Source organism: Rhinoderma darwinii, chromosome 11 (assembly GCF_050947455.1).
Source record: "Rhinoderma darwinii isolate aRhiDar2 chromosome 11, aRhiDar2.hap1, whole genome shotgun sequence".
Lineage (NCBI taxonomy): Eukaryota > Metazoa > Chordata > Amphibia > Anura > Rhinodermatidae > Rhinoderma > Rhinoderma darwinii.
Window position 1 is genome coordinate 99,346,115 of NC_134697.1, and position 15,689 is coordinate 99,361,803.

The window sequence follows — 15,689 nt, forward strand, 5'->3', positions numbered from 1 at the left end:
CCTCCTCCTGTAATGCCCTCTGATATCCCATAATAACAGCCTGGACATGCTGGGAGTTCTAGTTCTCTCCTCTTATACCTCCTCCTGTAATATCCTCTGATATCCCATAATAACAGCCTGAACATGCTGGGATTTGTAGTCCTATCTTCTTATACCTCCTTTTGTAATGTCCTCTGATATTCTATAATAACAGTCTGGACATGCTGAGAGTTGTAGTTCTCTCCTCTTATACCTCCTCCTGTAATATCCTCTGATATCCCATAATAACAGCCTGGACATGCTGAGAGTTGTAGTTCTCTCCTCTTATACCTCCTCCTGTAATGCCCTCTGATATCCCATAATAACAGCCTGGACATGCTGGGAGTTGTAGTTCTCTCCTCTTATACCTCCTGTAATGTCCCCTGATATCCCATAATAACAGCTTGGACATGCTGGGAGTTGTAGTTGTCTCCTCTTATACCTCCTGTAATGTCCCCTGATATCCCATGATAACAGCCTGGACATGGTGAGAGTTGTAGTTCTCTCCTCTTATACCTCTTCCTGTAATGCCCTCTGATATCCCATAATAGCATTCTGGATATGCTGGGAGTTGTAGTTCTCTCTCATTATACCTCCTCCTGTAATGTCCTCTGATATCCCATAACAGCCTGGACATGCTGGGAGTTGTAGTTCTCTCCTCTTATACCTCCTCCTGTAATGTCCTCTGATATCCCATAATAACAACCTGGGCATGATGGGAGTTGTAGTTCTCTCCTCTTATACTTCCTCCTGTAATGTCCTCTGATATCCCATAACAGCCTCGACATGCTGGGAGTTGTAGTTCTCTCCTCTTATACCTCCTCCTGTAATATCCTCTGATATCCCATAATAACAGCCTGGACATGCTGAGAGTTGTAGTTCTCTCCTCTTATACCTCCTCATGTAATGTCCACTGATATTCTATAATAACAGTCTGGACATGCTGAGAGTTATAGTTCTCTCCTCTTATACCTCCTCCTGTAATATCCTCTGATATCCCATAATAACAGCCTGGACATGCTGAGAGTTGTAGTTCTCTCCTCTTATACCTCCTCCTGTAATGCCCTCTGATATCCCATAATAACAGCCTGGACATGCTGGGAGTTCTAGTTCTCTCCTCTTATACCTCCTCCTGTAATATCCTCTGATATCCCATAATAACAGCCTGAACATGCTGGGATTTGTAGTCCTATCTTCTTATACCTTCTTTTGTAATGTCCTCTGATATGCAAAAATAACAGCCTAGACATGCTGGGAGTGGTAGTTCTCTCCTAAGATACCTGTAATGTCCTCTGATATCCCATAATAACAGCCTGGACATGCTGGGAGTTGTAGTTGTTTCCTCTTATACCTCCTGTAATGTCCCCTGATATCCCATAATAACAGCTTGGACATGCTGGGAGTTGTAGTTGTCTCCTCTTATACCTCCTGTAATGTCCCCTGATATCCCATGATAACAGCCTGGACATGGTGAGAGTTGTAGTTCTCTCCTCTTATACCTCTTCCTGTAATGCCCTCTGATATCCCATAATAGCATTCTGGATATGCTGGGAGTTGTAGTTCTCTCTCATTATACCTCCTCCTGTAATGTCCTCTGATATCCCATAACAGCCTGGACATGCTGGGAGTTGTAGTTCTCTCCTCTTATACCTCCTCCTGTAATGTCCTCTGATATCCCATAATAACAACCTGGGCATGATGGGAGTTGTAGTTCTCTCCTCTTATACTTCCTCCTGTAATGTCCTCTGATATCCCATAACAGCCTCGACATGCTGGGAGTTGTAGTTCTCTCCTCTTATACCTCCTCCTGTAATGTCCTCTGATATCACATAATAACAGTCTGGACATGCTGGGAGTTGTAGTTCTCTCCTCTTATACCTCTTCCTGTAATGTCCTCTAATATCTCATAATAACAGCCTGGACATGCTGAGAGTTGTGGTTCTCCCCTCTTATACCTCCTCCTGTAATGTCCTCTGATATCCCATAATAACAGCCTTGACATGCTGTGAGTTGTAGTTCTCTACTCTTATATCTCCTCCTGTAATGTCCTCTGATATCCCATAATAACAGCCTGGACATGCTGAGAGTTGTAGTTCTCTCCTCTTATACCGCCTCCTGTAATGTCCTCTGATATCCAATAATAACAATCTGGACATGCTGGGAGTTGTAGTTCTCTCCTCTTATATCTCCTCCTGTTATGTCCTCTTATATCCTATAATAATAGCCTGGACATGCTGGGAGTTGTAGTCCTCTCCTTTTATACCTGCACCTGTAATGTCCCCCGATATCCCATAACAACAGCCTGGACATGCTGGGAGTTGTAGTTCTCTCCTCTTATACCTCCTCCTGTAATATCCTCTGATGTCCCATAATAACAGCCTGGACATGCTGAGAGTTGTAGTTCTCTCCTCTTATACCTCCTCCTGTAATGTCCTCTGATATCCCATAATAACAGCCTGGACATGCTGGGAGTTCTAGTTATCTCCTCTTATACCTCCTCCTGTAATATCCTGATATCTCATAATAACAGCCTGAACATGCTGGGATTTGTAGTCCTATCTTCTTATACCTCCTTTTGTAATGTCCTCTGATATGCAAAAATAACAGCCTAGACATGCTGGGAGTGGTAGTTCTCTCCTAAGATACCTGTAATGTCCTCTGATATCCCATAATAACAGCCTGGACATGCGGGGAGTTGTAGTTGTCTCCTCTTATACCTCCTGTAATGTCCCCTGATATCCCATAATAACAGCCTGGACATGCTGAGAGTTGTAGTTCTCTCCTCTTATACCTCCTCCTCTAATATCCCATAATAACAGCCTGGACATGCTGGGAGTTGTAGTTCTCTCCTCTTATACGTCTTCCTGTAATGCCCTCTGATATCCCATAATAACAGCCTGTACATGCTTGGAGTTGTAGTTCTCTCTCATTATACCTCCTCCTGTAATGTCCTCTGATATCCCATAACAGCCTGGACATGCTGGGAGTTATAGTTCTCTCCTCTTATACCTCCTCCTGTAATGTCCTCTGATATCACATAATAACAGTCTGGACATGCTGGGAGTTGTAGTTCTCTCCTCTTATACCTCCTCCTCTAATGTCCTCTGATATCCCATAATAACAGCCTGGACATGCTGGGAGTTGTAGTTCTCTCCTCTTATACCTCCTGTAATGTCCTCTGATATCCCATAATAACAGCCTTGACATGCTGGGAGTTGTAGTTCTCTACTCTTATATCTCCTCCTGTAATGTCCTCTGATATCACATAATAACAGCCTGGACATGCTGGGAGTTGTAGTCCTCTCCTCTTATACGTCCTCCTGTAATGTCCTCTGATATCACATAACAGCCTGGACATGCTGGGAGTTGTAGTTCTCCCCTCTTATACCTCCTCCTGTAATGTCCTCTGATATCCCATAATAACAGCCTTGACATGCTGGGAGTTGTAGTTCTCTACTCTTATATCTCCTCCTGTAATGTCCTCTTATATCCTATAATAACAGCCTGGACATGCTGGGAGTTGTAGTTCTCTCCTATTATACCTCCTGTAATGTCCTCTGATATCCCATAATAACAGCCTGGACATGCTGGGAGTTGTAGTTCTCTCCTCTTATACCTCCCTCTGTAATGTCCTCTGATATCCCATAATAACAGCCTGGACATGCTGGGAGTTGTAGTTCTCCCCTCTTATACCTCCCCCTGTAATGTCCTCTGATATCCCATAATAACAGCCTGGACATGCTGGGAGTTGTAGTTCTCTCCTCTTATACCTCCCTCTGTAATGTCCTCTGATATCCCATAATAACAGCCTGGACATGCTGGGAGTTGTAGTTCTCTCCTCTTATACCTCCTGTAATGTCCTCTGATATCCCATAATAACGGCCTGGACATGCTGGGAGTTGTAGTCCTCTCCTCTTATACGTCCTCCTGTAATGTCCTCTGATATCACATAACAGCCTGGACATGCTGGGAGTTGTAGTTCTCTCCTCTTATACCTCTTCCTGTAATGTCCTCTAATATCTCATAATAACAGCCTGGACATGCTGAGAGTTGTAGTTCTCCCCTCTTATACCTCCTCCTGTAATGTCCTCTGATATCCCATAATAACAGCCTTGACATGCTGGGAGTTGTAGTTCTCTACTCTTATATCTCCTCCTGTAATGTCCTCTGATATCACATAATAACAGCCTGGACATGCTGGGAGTTGTAGTCCTCTCCTCTTATACGTCCTCCTGTAATGTCCTCTTATATCACATAACAGCCTGGACATGCAGAGAGTTGTAGTTCTCTCCTCTTATACCGCCTCCTGTAATGTCCTCTGATATCACATAATAACAGCCTGGACATGCTGGGAGTTGTAGTTCTCTCCTCTTATACCTCCTGTAATGTCCTCTGATATCCCATAATAACAGCCTGGACATGCTGGGAGTTGTAGTTCTCTCCTCTTATACCTCCCTCTGTAATGTCCTCTGATATCCCATAATAACAGCCTGGACATGCTGGGAGTTGTAGTTCTCTCCTCTTATACCTCCTCCTGTAATGTCCTCTGATATCCCATAATAACGGCCTGGACATGCTGGGAGTTGTAGTTCTCCACTCTTATACCTCCTCCTGTAATGTCCTCTGATATCACATAATAACAGCCTGGACATGCTGGGAGTTGTAGTTCTCTCCTCTTATACCTCCTTCTGTAATGGCCTCTGATATCCCATAATAAGTCTGGACATGCTGAGAGTTGTAGTTCTCTCCTCTTATACCTCCTCCTCTAATGTCCTCTGATATCCCATAATAACAGCCTGGACATGCTGGGAGTTGTAGTTCTCTCCTCTTATACCTCCTGTAATGTCCTCTGATATCCCATAATAACAGCCTGGACATGCTGGGAGTTGTAGTTCTCTCCTCTTATACCTCCTGTAATGTCCTCTGATATCCCATAATAACGGCCTGGACATGCTGGGAGTTGTAGTTCTCCCCTCTTATACCTCCTCCTGTAATGTCCTCTGATATCACATAATAACAGCCTGGACATGCTGGGAGTTGTAGTTCTCTCCTCTTATACCTCCTTCTGTAATGGCCTCTGATATCCCATAATAAGTCTGGACATGCTGAGAGTTGTAGTTCTCTCCTCTTATACCTCCTCCTCTGTCCTCTGATATCCCATAATAACAGCCTGGACATGCTGGGAGTTGTAGTTCTCTCCTCTTATACCTCCTCCTGTAGTGTCCTCTGATATCCCATTATAACATTCTGGATATGCTGGGAGTTGTAGTTCTCTCCTCATACCTCCTCCTGTAATGTCCTCTGATATCCTATAATAACAGTCTGGACATGCTGAGAGTTGTAGTTCTCTCCTCTTATACCTTCTCCTGTAATCTCCTCTGTTATCACATAACAGTCTAGACATGCTGGGAGTTGTAGTTCTCTCCCCTTATACCTTCTCCTGTAATGTCCTCTGATATCCTATAATAACAGTCTGGACATGCTGGGAGTTGCAGTTCTCTCCTCTTATACACCCTCCTGTAATGTCCTCTGATATCCCATAATAACGGCCTGGACATGCTGGGAGTTGTAGTTCTCCCCTCTTATACCTCCTCCTGTAATGTCCTCTGATATCACATAATAACAGTCTGGACATGCTGAGAGTTGTAGTTCTCTCCTCTTATACCTTCTCCTGTAATCTCCTGTTATCACATAATAACAGTCTAGACATGCTGGGAGTTGTAGTTCTCTCCCCTTATACCTTCTCCTGTAATGTCCTCTGATATCCTATAATAACAGTCTGGACATGCTGGGAGTTGTAGTTCTCTCCTCTTATACCTTGTAAGGACCTAGTGTAAAGGATGGTTATATTCTCGGTATTAAATAACCTTATGAGTTGTCAAGCAGGATGCCGAATTACTAAGATATGTATTCTCCATTTTGTATTCTTTACATTCAGCGGCATCTTCTCTGGAGTCTTCATCTTGTTTCTTTTGTAATGAATAAGAAAGTCATTGCTCCTTTAAAGAGGTTCTGTCTCCTACATAAGGAGATGGGCGCTATAATGTAGGTGACAGCAGTGCTTTTTATTTAAAAAAAACGATCTATTTTCACCACTTTATTAGCGATTTTAGATTTATGCTAATGAGTGTCTTAATGCCCAAGTGGGCGTGTTTTTACTTCAGACCAAGTGGGCGTTGTACAGGGGAGTGTATGACGCTGACCAATCAGTGACCAATCAGCGTCATACACTCCTCTCCATTCATTAAGGCAGCGCATAGGGATCCTTTTAGATCACTATGTGCTGTCTTATACTGACATATTAACGATACTGAAGTGTTTAGACAGTGAATAGACATTCCACGGGATGTCTATTCACAATCTCTGCACTTCGTTACTGTTTCTGTGGTAGTTACAGCAGAGGAAGCGTAATCTCGTTGTAACCTGTCATCTACGACGTAATCTCGTGAGATTACGCTGTGCTCTGCTGTAACTACAATAGACACATTAACGAAGTGCAGAGATTGTGAATAGACATTCCGTGGAATGTCTATTTACTGTCTAACCACTTCAGTATCGTTAATGTGTTAGTATAAGACAGCACATAGTGATCTAAAAGGATCCCTATGCGCTGCCTAAATGAATGGAGAGGAGTGCATGACGCTGATTGGTCACTGATTGGTCAGCGTCATACACTCCTCTGTACAACGCCCACTTGGTCTGAAGTAAAAACACGCCCACTTGGGCATTAAGACACTCATTAGCATAAATCTAAAATCGCTAATAAAGTGGTGAAAATAGATCGTTTTTTTAAATAAAAAGCACTGCTGTCACCTACATTATAGCGCCCATCTCCTTATGTAGGAGATAGGGCACTTATAATGTGTTGACAGAGCCTCTTTAAGACAGGTTTTCATATTATCTTTGACCTTGGTTCTCATGCGAAATTCAAGGGAAGAAGGAAAGGTGAGTGTGAGATAGGAGGTGGAGGCATGCTCACATATGCTTGTGGAAATGCCTCCCCCATCTTACAGGAATATTCTTGCCAAGATAGATAAGGCCACCTGCAAACCTGATGTGTGAAGAATTATAATGATGTATCTGGAATGTATTGTGTGTCTGTAATTGGCTGAATAAGAAATATTGTCACATGTCACATTGCCTCTGATTGGTTATCCTCATGCCTAGACCCCTTCTGAATGATATTATTGTAATTGAGTTTGGCAATAAACCCCCAGAGGAGCATTTTGAACATACCAGCAGCATCTGTTTGTTATTTCTCCTCTCCGCTATATATCGGTATGAAATCTCCTGATTAGGATGCTGGATAAAGTGCCTGGCGTGAGTGTCTGTTGGAACACTCGTCCAAATTTCAGTCTAATATATTTTGAGCCATTGACTTCCACGGCACTAGTATATTGTCTATGAACCTGAACCATAGGGTCACTGACAAGGTCCATTTCATGATGGGTTCAAGGAAGATGACACTTTCCTCCCACCAGGGGCTCACCATAGTGGTATAATGTCTTGTTCAGTGCCACACCCGCTGCTGTCATCACAACCATGCTCCTGTTGGTGCCACTGCATCTCGCTAATTAGTCCAAGGATCTGTGATGGATGGTGTGCTATTGGCCAATGGGTGGGTTGAGTTCGAGGGAAGAGTGGCAAAAGCTTTTGCGCTGGCCTTCTTGGTAGCACTTGTGGTGATAGATCAGTTGTGTGTGCATTCATCCTGCTTTGTCTCTCTTTCTAATCTTTTTTGAGGAGAATGGGTAACAAAAAGTATTTGCACTATATTTAAGATTAAGGGACAGTGTTACGGCGCTGATGGTGCTCAAGACCCCAACACCAGACAATCGCTATCAGATGGGTGACGCACTCATCAACACTGACAAAAAACAAAAGGCACAAGTAACTCACCAGTGGACGAGTGGAACCGAGCACCGAAGGTAGTCGAAGATTGAGACGATGCATAAATGGAGTAGATGGCAGATGAATAGAATGCAAGCAGTTAACAGATAAATAGACAGTGGACTAGAATTAACAGCACTTACTGACCCTATCTGAATACTATCCCACAGCAGCTTGGCAGCAGACCAAACGCACAGGAAATGTAAACAAATCAGTGGAACTACTGATCCCAGGTCAAACATAAAACAACTATACAAAAACTAGATCTCTTAGAGGACCAATAGGTCCCACAAAACAAACAAACACCTAGACAAGAGTGGAGGAACACCCTCGCCTTCTAGTTGTTGGACCCATGATTTTGGCAAGGGATCACTTACACCGGGTTAACTCTTTCTAAAAGAATTATCTATACCCCGACTAGACTTGGGTTCAGCTTTATGCCTCAGCTGTTTGCTGGGTGAGGGGACATTTTTACCCATATTTTGGGATTGTCCTGTTTTCCAGCAGGTTTGGAGGGAGCTTTTAGAATTTTTGGCTCAAAAGGTGGGATTCTCAAGTCGTAGATCATAAAGTATACTTACTACGGCTAGTTTGTAAATTAGTTCAAGGAATAGCAAGTAAGGCTTCTTATATGATACAATTATTCTTATAGACTGGACACCCTAGTGAACTGCACTCATTAAATTCCATGTTTAATTTGACATAGGAGGCCTGTCGTTGTTATGAGAAAGTTGAGAGAATTTGGCACTCCTGGATCTACACCTCTTATACCAATAAGGAACTATGTATGGAAGAAAAACTAGTAACAATGTAAGACAGAATGTCCCCCCAAGTACAAAGCAGGATGATGGGAGGTCAGTGTGTAATAACCAGCGGGTTGTGGACGCACAGTACTACTCTTCCGGTTTGACTTTTGGACAACTCTAAGGGCGATGCCTAAGTAGTCTCCCAGGTATTTACTCTTTAACCCCTGTACAGAGAGCTGGACTTTGCTGCAGGGAGACTACCAGGTCACTCACTACCTCTTGAGATGGTTCCGGTTCGGTTTGAGTAGCAGCTTGCCTAGTGGACCAGGAGAAAGAAGTGAAGTACCCCGTGGGTACAGGCACTGGCAGATTATACCATGGCAAGCAGGTATAGATCTGAGGTCACAGTTCGTAGCAAGTAGCGGGTCTTAAGGCTCGCAGCAGGGTACAGTTTGCCAACAGGTAGTAGGCCACAGGCTCGTATCAAGTAGCAGAATACAGACTGGCAGCAGAGTACTGACTGGTACCAGGGGCAGGTAGCAGGATGCGACTGGTAGCAGGTAGCAAGATTCAGACTGGTAGCAGGTCGCGGGATCCGGACTGGTAACAGGATGCTGACTGGAACCTTCGCAGGAACAAGCTAAGTTGCTCCAAAGTTTCTCAGGCACCAGAGGAGCTGTCTTAAATTAGTCCAGAGCAACAGAGATTGGTTGGGGAGTATTGTGAATGCGCGCTGGTCCTTTAAGAGACGGCCAGGGACTGTGAGCTCGCCCTATGGAACATGCAGAGCGCAAGCAGAGAATGAAGAGGAGTGCGGCCACAAGCAGCAGATGGACCAGGACGCCAGCGGGGAAAGTGAAAAACCTGGCGGCGGGGACCGTCAGCAGGAGCAGCACCTGCGGCCGCCGTTAGCTGTATCAAAAAAGTAAGGTTAGAAGTTCTGTTTATTGGAAACATAACAATGTAGGTTAAGGTATATATATAATTGTTCACCCATAAAAATAACAACTATTATACTTTAACCCCTTCCCGACATGTGACGTATGACTACGTCATAGCCGGGTAGGGGAAGTATGGAGCGGGCTTACGGTGTGTATGTTACAGCCGACACTTCACAGTAACGAGCGGGATCCCACTCGTTTAACCTGTTCAATGCTGCTGTCAATAGCGACCATGGCATTTAAATCGTTAGAAAGTGGGGGGCGACCCCCTTTAGAAGCCCCCAGGTCCGCCATCTTTATGCTCCTATTAAGCCGTGCCGGTCAGAAAGACGATATACTGCAATACATTAGTATTGCAGTATATAATGCAAGCGATCCAACGATCGCTGTTTGAAGTCCCCTTAGGGGACTAATAAAAAAAGTAAAAATTAGTAAAATAAAGTTGATTTTTATGTAAAAAATAAAAATATAAAAAGTAAAAAAAAAAAAAAAAACCTTTTCCCCCTAGAGCATTGTAAAAAAAAAAATATATATATATAATTGGTATCGCCGCATCCGTAAAAGTCTGAACTATTACAATATATCATTATTTATCCCGCACGGTGAACGCCGTAAAAAGAAAAAAATGGTAAACGTCAGAATCGGTTTTTTGGTCACCTCATCTCCCACAAAAAATGGAATAAAACGTGATCAAAAACGTTGCATGTTCCCCAAAATGTAGCATTAAAAACTACAGCTTATCCCGCGTAAAATATGCCCTCATACCGCGTAATCGACGGAAAAATTAAAAAGTTCTGGCTCAGAATTTGGCGACACAAAACAAATTTTATTCTTTACACTTAGTTTTTTCCTTGTAAAAGTAGTAAAATATAGAAAAAACAATATATATTTGGTATCGCCGTAATCGAATTGACCCACAGAATAAAGTTAACATGTTGTTTTAATTGCACAGTGAATTCCGTAAAAAAAAGGCGCGCAAAATACAATAGAGGAATCGCTGTTTTTTTCATTTTCTACCCCACAAATATTTTTTTTCCTGTTTCCTATTTCATTATATGGCACGGTAAATGGCGCCACGAAAAACTACAACTTGTCCCGCAAAAATCAAGCCTTCATAGTACTATATCGACGGAAAAATAAAGAAGTTATGGCTTTTGGAACGTGGGGAGGAAAAAATGAAAATCTGAAAATTGTTTACAATGGGAAGGGGTTAATTTATCCTGCAGTGTCCAAGATTCCCACTGTAACGCTTGTTTCTACTGTAGTATGGACTCTGTGCGTGAATCTAAGAATACATAGTGACCACTCAGCTCGAATTTGATAGACAACTAACCTCTTCTTTCCTTCCTAAAGTCCCTTTTACACGGGCCAACCATCGGGAAAACGGGCAGCGATCAGCCGACGAACGATTAAACGCTTGTTCATCGGATGATCGTATCGTTTATGCAGCACAAAATATTATCCCTGTCCGTGGCACATCCCCATTTATAAACAGGGAGTTGTGCTGCCGACATGATGGAAAGGCACGGGGACGAGCGATTGTAGTAGCGGTCTCGTTGATCGGCGTTCGTTTTTATTTTAACATTAGAATCCTCATTTTTTTCCGCCATAAATAGCAACCTCAGTTTGGTTTATTGTTAAAGAATTTTCCAAACACTTTGATGAAGATCTAATATCTGGGTAAAACATTTCCTACACTATGATCATAAAAATGGCTTCTTCCCTAAGTGAATTTTCTGATGATTAACAAGATTTGATTTCTGGGTAAAACATTTTCCACATTCTGAACATGAGAATGGCTTCTCCCCTGTGTGAATTTTCTGATGCTTAGCAAGATCTGATTTCTGGGTGAAAAATCTCCCACATTCTAAACATGAAAAGGGCTTCTCCCCTGAGTGAAATTTATTGTGATAAACAAGCCTAGATTTCTTGATAAAACTTTTCCCACATTCGGAACATGAATATGGCTTCTTTTCTGAGTGAATTCTTTGATGACTAACAAGATAGGATTTCTGGATAAAACATTTCCCACATTCTGAGCATGAATATGGTTTCTCGCCTGTGTGACTCCTCTGATGATCCCTAAGTTTGGCTTTAGTAATAAAACATGTCCCACATTCTGCACATGAATATGGTTTCTCCCCTGTGTGGATTCTCTGATGCTCAACTAGAGAAGATTTCTGAGCAAAACATTTCCCACATTCAGAACACGCAAATGGTTTCTCCCCGGTGTGAGTTCTCTGATGATCCTTGAGTTTGGCTTTACTAGTAAAACATTTTTCGCATTCAGGACAAGAAAATGGCTTCTCTCCTGTGTGAAGTATCTGATGTTCCCGGAGTTTGGCTTTAGTAGTAAAACATTTTTCACATTCGGAACAAGAAAATGGTTTCTCTCCAGTGTGAGTTCTCTGATGTTGAACAAGATGAGCCTTCTGGGTAAAACGTTTTCCACATTCAGAACATGCAAACGGTTTTTCTCCCGTGTGAATTATTTTATGTTTAAAAAGAAATGATTTCTGATTAAAAGATTTCCCACATTCTGAACAAGTAAATGGCTTCTGGCCTGTGTGAATTATTTTATGTTGATTAAGACCTGATTTACGGGCGAAGCATTTCCCACATTCTGAGCAGGAGTATGGCTTCTCCCCCGTGTGAATTCTTCTGTGTGTAAAAAGATTTGCGTTTTTTGTAAACCGTTTTCCACATTCACCACATAGAAACATTTTGCCCCCTCTCTGACCTGCACTTGGGGTAACAATCTGTGAGTGATCAGGAGAAGGTTTAGCATGATTAGATGATAGCTCTGTACTTTGAAGTCTCAGATGTACATTATTGGTAATCAGGTTTTCTCCTGAAGAATGTTGCATGATCTCTTTATCTTCTGCTTTATAGTTTGGAGATATCAGGTAGTTTCCCTCCAAGTGCTTAGTGGGATTATCTCCTAGGATGAGAAATTAATTTGATTACAATTTTAATCTTTTACAAACCACAAAGTAGACATATTTCATACCATTTTTATTATAAAACTTTGTATCAGATTTTAAAACGTATTGAGGACCAGGACTTTGATCTACACGCAGTAGTCACTTTATTACATACACCGGGACTCAGTAAAAATTGAACAAAATCCCCTTGTCTGATGATCCATCATGCCCTCGTCAGCACTTTAAGCCCATGAATATCAACTCAGGTACAACAGACTTACCTGAGTATTTGGCTATAGAAAAAGATAAAAAAGTACACGGCGCACATGGTGCATCATCGGAGGTAATTGAAGTGTAAAGTTAAAATAAGAACGGTGCTCACCTGATAGCGTTGTGAGGGAGCACAACGTCCTTGTTGATAATGGGGTCAGGGGGGTTTGCAGCATGGAATTTTTCCGGTAACCCGTAGGGTTCCGTTGGCACAAATTGTAGGTAGTCTATAGGAAAGAAGGAATCCCACTGAACGGCGCTGATCCTCCCAGATACAAAAAAAAAAGAAGAAAGGTCCAACAGGCTCCTCCGGTATAGAGCTGCTGGTAAGGTTTCAATAAATTCCTGGACTGCTACAGTGAAGATCTTTTATCCATTTATTGCGTTTTTTGTGTGAAGTAAAATACATTAAAATGAATGCCACGCGTTTCAAGACCGGACCGGCTCTTCATCAGGCTAGGAAAAACACAACATGAAACCTTACCAGCAGCTCTATACCGAAGGATCCTGTCGGACCTTTCTTCATCTTTTTGCATTTGGGAGGATCAGCGCCGTCCAGTGGGATTCCTTCTTTCCTATAGATTACCTGTTAAGTATCTGCCAGGCACAGCTTCTGTATCCACGCCCATAGGTAATCAGTCTGCACCTGCTTCTATGTCTGTGAGACGGACTCCATTTTCCACCACTCAGGATGGCAGGCTTAGGAGTGGGAGAGCCTATCACAGCCTGGCCAGACGGAGCTAGCTCCCGCCCTCTGTCTATTTATACCTGCCTTTCCTGTTCCTCCTTTGCTTGTGATTCTTCTCTGCTGGTTTCCTGGCCCTGCTGCAGCTTCTGTACTATTTGACCCTGCTTCATTTGACCCTGGCTTACTGACTACTCTTCTGCTCTGCGTTTGGTACCTCGTACACTCCTGGTTTGACCCTGGCTTTACTGACTACGCTCCTGCTCAGCGTTTGGTACCTCGTACACTCCTGGTTTGACTCGGCTCGTTCACCACTCTTGTTGCTCACGGTGTTGCCGTGGGCAACTGCCCCGTTTCCCTTTGTTCTGTGTTTCCTTGTCTGGTTGTCTGTCGTGCACTTACTGAGTGTAGGGACCGTCGCCCAGTTGTACCCCGTCGCCTAGGGCGGGTCGTTGCAAGTAGGCAGGGACTGAGTGGCGGGTAGATTAGGGCTCACTTGTCTTGTTTCCCGATCCCTGTCATTACATAATTACAAGCCCATATACCTACTCTACCCTGGTCCCTCACACCACTATGGACCCCCTTGAGACCCTGCTTCAGCAAATGCAGGGTCTCTCCCTACAGGTCCAGGCCCTGGCTCAGAGGGTCAACCAGCCTGATGCTTCCATGGCAGTGCCCCTCACCTCACCTCTTGAACCCCACCTCAAGTTGCCTGACCGGTTCTCAGGGGACCGGATGACTTTTCTCTCCTTTCGGGAGAGTTGTAAGCTCTATTTTCGCTTAAAGCCTCACTCCTCAGGTTCTGAGAGCCAGAGGGTGGGTATAATTATGTCCCGGCTCCAGGAAGGGCCCCAAGATCCTCCATTGATCTTTTCTTTTCTGCTCTCGGACTCATTTATGACGAGACTGACAGGACTGCCTTTGCCGAGAGTCAGCTGGTGACCTTACGTCAGGGTAAGAGACCTGTGGAGGAGTATTGTTCTGACTTTAGGAAGTGGTGCATAGCTTCTCGGTGGAATGACCCTGCCTTAAGGTGCCAGTTTAGGTTGGGTCTGTCGAACGCCCCCAAAAAGACCTGCTAGTTAGCTATCCCTGTTCTGACTCCTTAGACCAGGTTATGGCTTTAGCGGTACGACTTGACCGACGTCTCAGGGAACGACAACTTGAAAGTTTTTGTGTTTTCCCCTCTGACTCCCCCATGATGGCTCCCGAGGTCCCGTTGCTTCACTCTTCCACGGAAGACTCGGAGGTACCTATGCAACTCGGGGCCTCCGTGTCCCCCCGACAACGTAGAGAGTTCCGCAAGAAGAATGGTCTCTGCTTAAATTGTGGGGATGACAAGCATCGAAGTGAACACCTGTCCTAGGCGTAACAATAAGCAGCCGGAAAACTTCCGCGCCTAAGTGACCATCGGGGAGGTTACTTGGGCGCACAGGTATTTTCCGTAAATATGAAACGTAATAAAATATTGCTTCCCTTTCAGGTCTCTTTTGGTGGTAGGTCTGCTACGGGAAGTGCCTACGTGGATTCAGGGTCTTCTGCTAATATCATATCTGTGGAATTTGCTACGTCTCTAGCTATGCCTTTGATTGATTTGCTTAAACCTGTCCCGGTAGTGGGTATCGACTCCACTCCTTTTGCTAATGGTTATTTTACTCAGCATACCCCTGTTTTTGAACTCCTTGTTGGCTCCATGCATTTGGAGCAGTGCTCTGTACTGTTGATGCAGGGATTATCGTCCGATTTGGTTTTAGGCCTTCCCTGGTTGCAGTTGCATAATCCCACGTTTGACTGGAATACTGGGGAGCTTACCAAATGGGGTAATGAATGCTTGACATCATGTTTTTCTGTTAATTCTATTTCTCCCCCTGAGGAGGTGAACACGCTACCTGAGTTTGTTCAGGACTTCGCTGATGTTTTCTCTAAGGAGGCCTCCGAAGTGTTACCTCCTCATCTCATAGAGAATACGATTGCGCTATCGATTTGGTACCAGGAGCTAAGCTTCCTAAGGGTAGGATATTTAATCTTTCTTGTCCCGAACGGGAAGCCATGAGAGAGTATATCCAGGAATGCCTGGCCAAGGGTTACATTCGCCCCTCTACTTCTCCGGTAGGTGCTGGCTTCTTCTTCGTAGGGAAGAAGGATGGTGGTCTTAGGCCATGCATTAACTACCGTAACTTGAATAAGGTCACTGTAAGGAACCAGAATCCCCTTC

The 15,689-nt window shown here is 43.7% G+C and overlaps 1 protein-coding gene across 1 annotated transcript in view; it reads right to left on the minus strand.

Moving 5' to 3' along the window:
• The window catches only part of LOC142663545 (uncharacterized), a 53,142-nt gene that overhangs the window by 23,671 nt on the left and 13,782 nt on the right, over positions 1-15,689 (minus strand). The window contains 1 exon segment of the mRNA XM_075842279.1: positions 11,253-12,536. Coding sequence (XP_075698394.1) covers positions 11,253-12,536 — 1,284 coding nt within the window.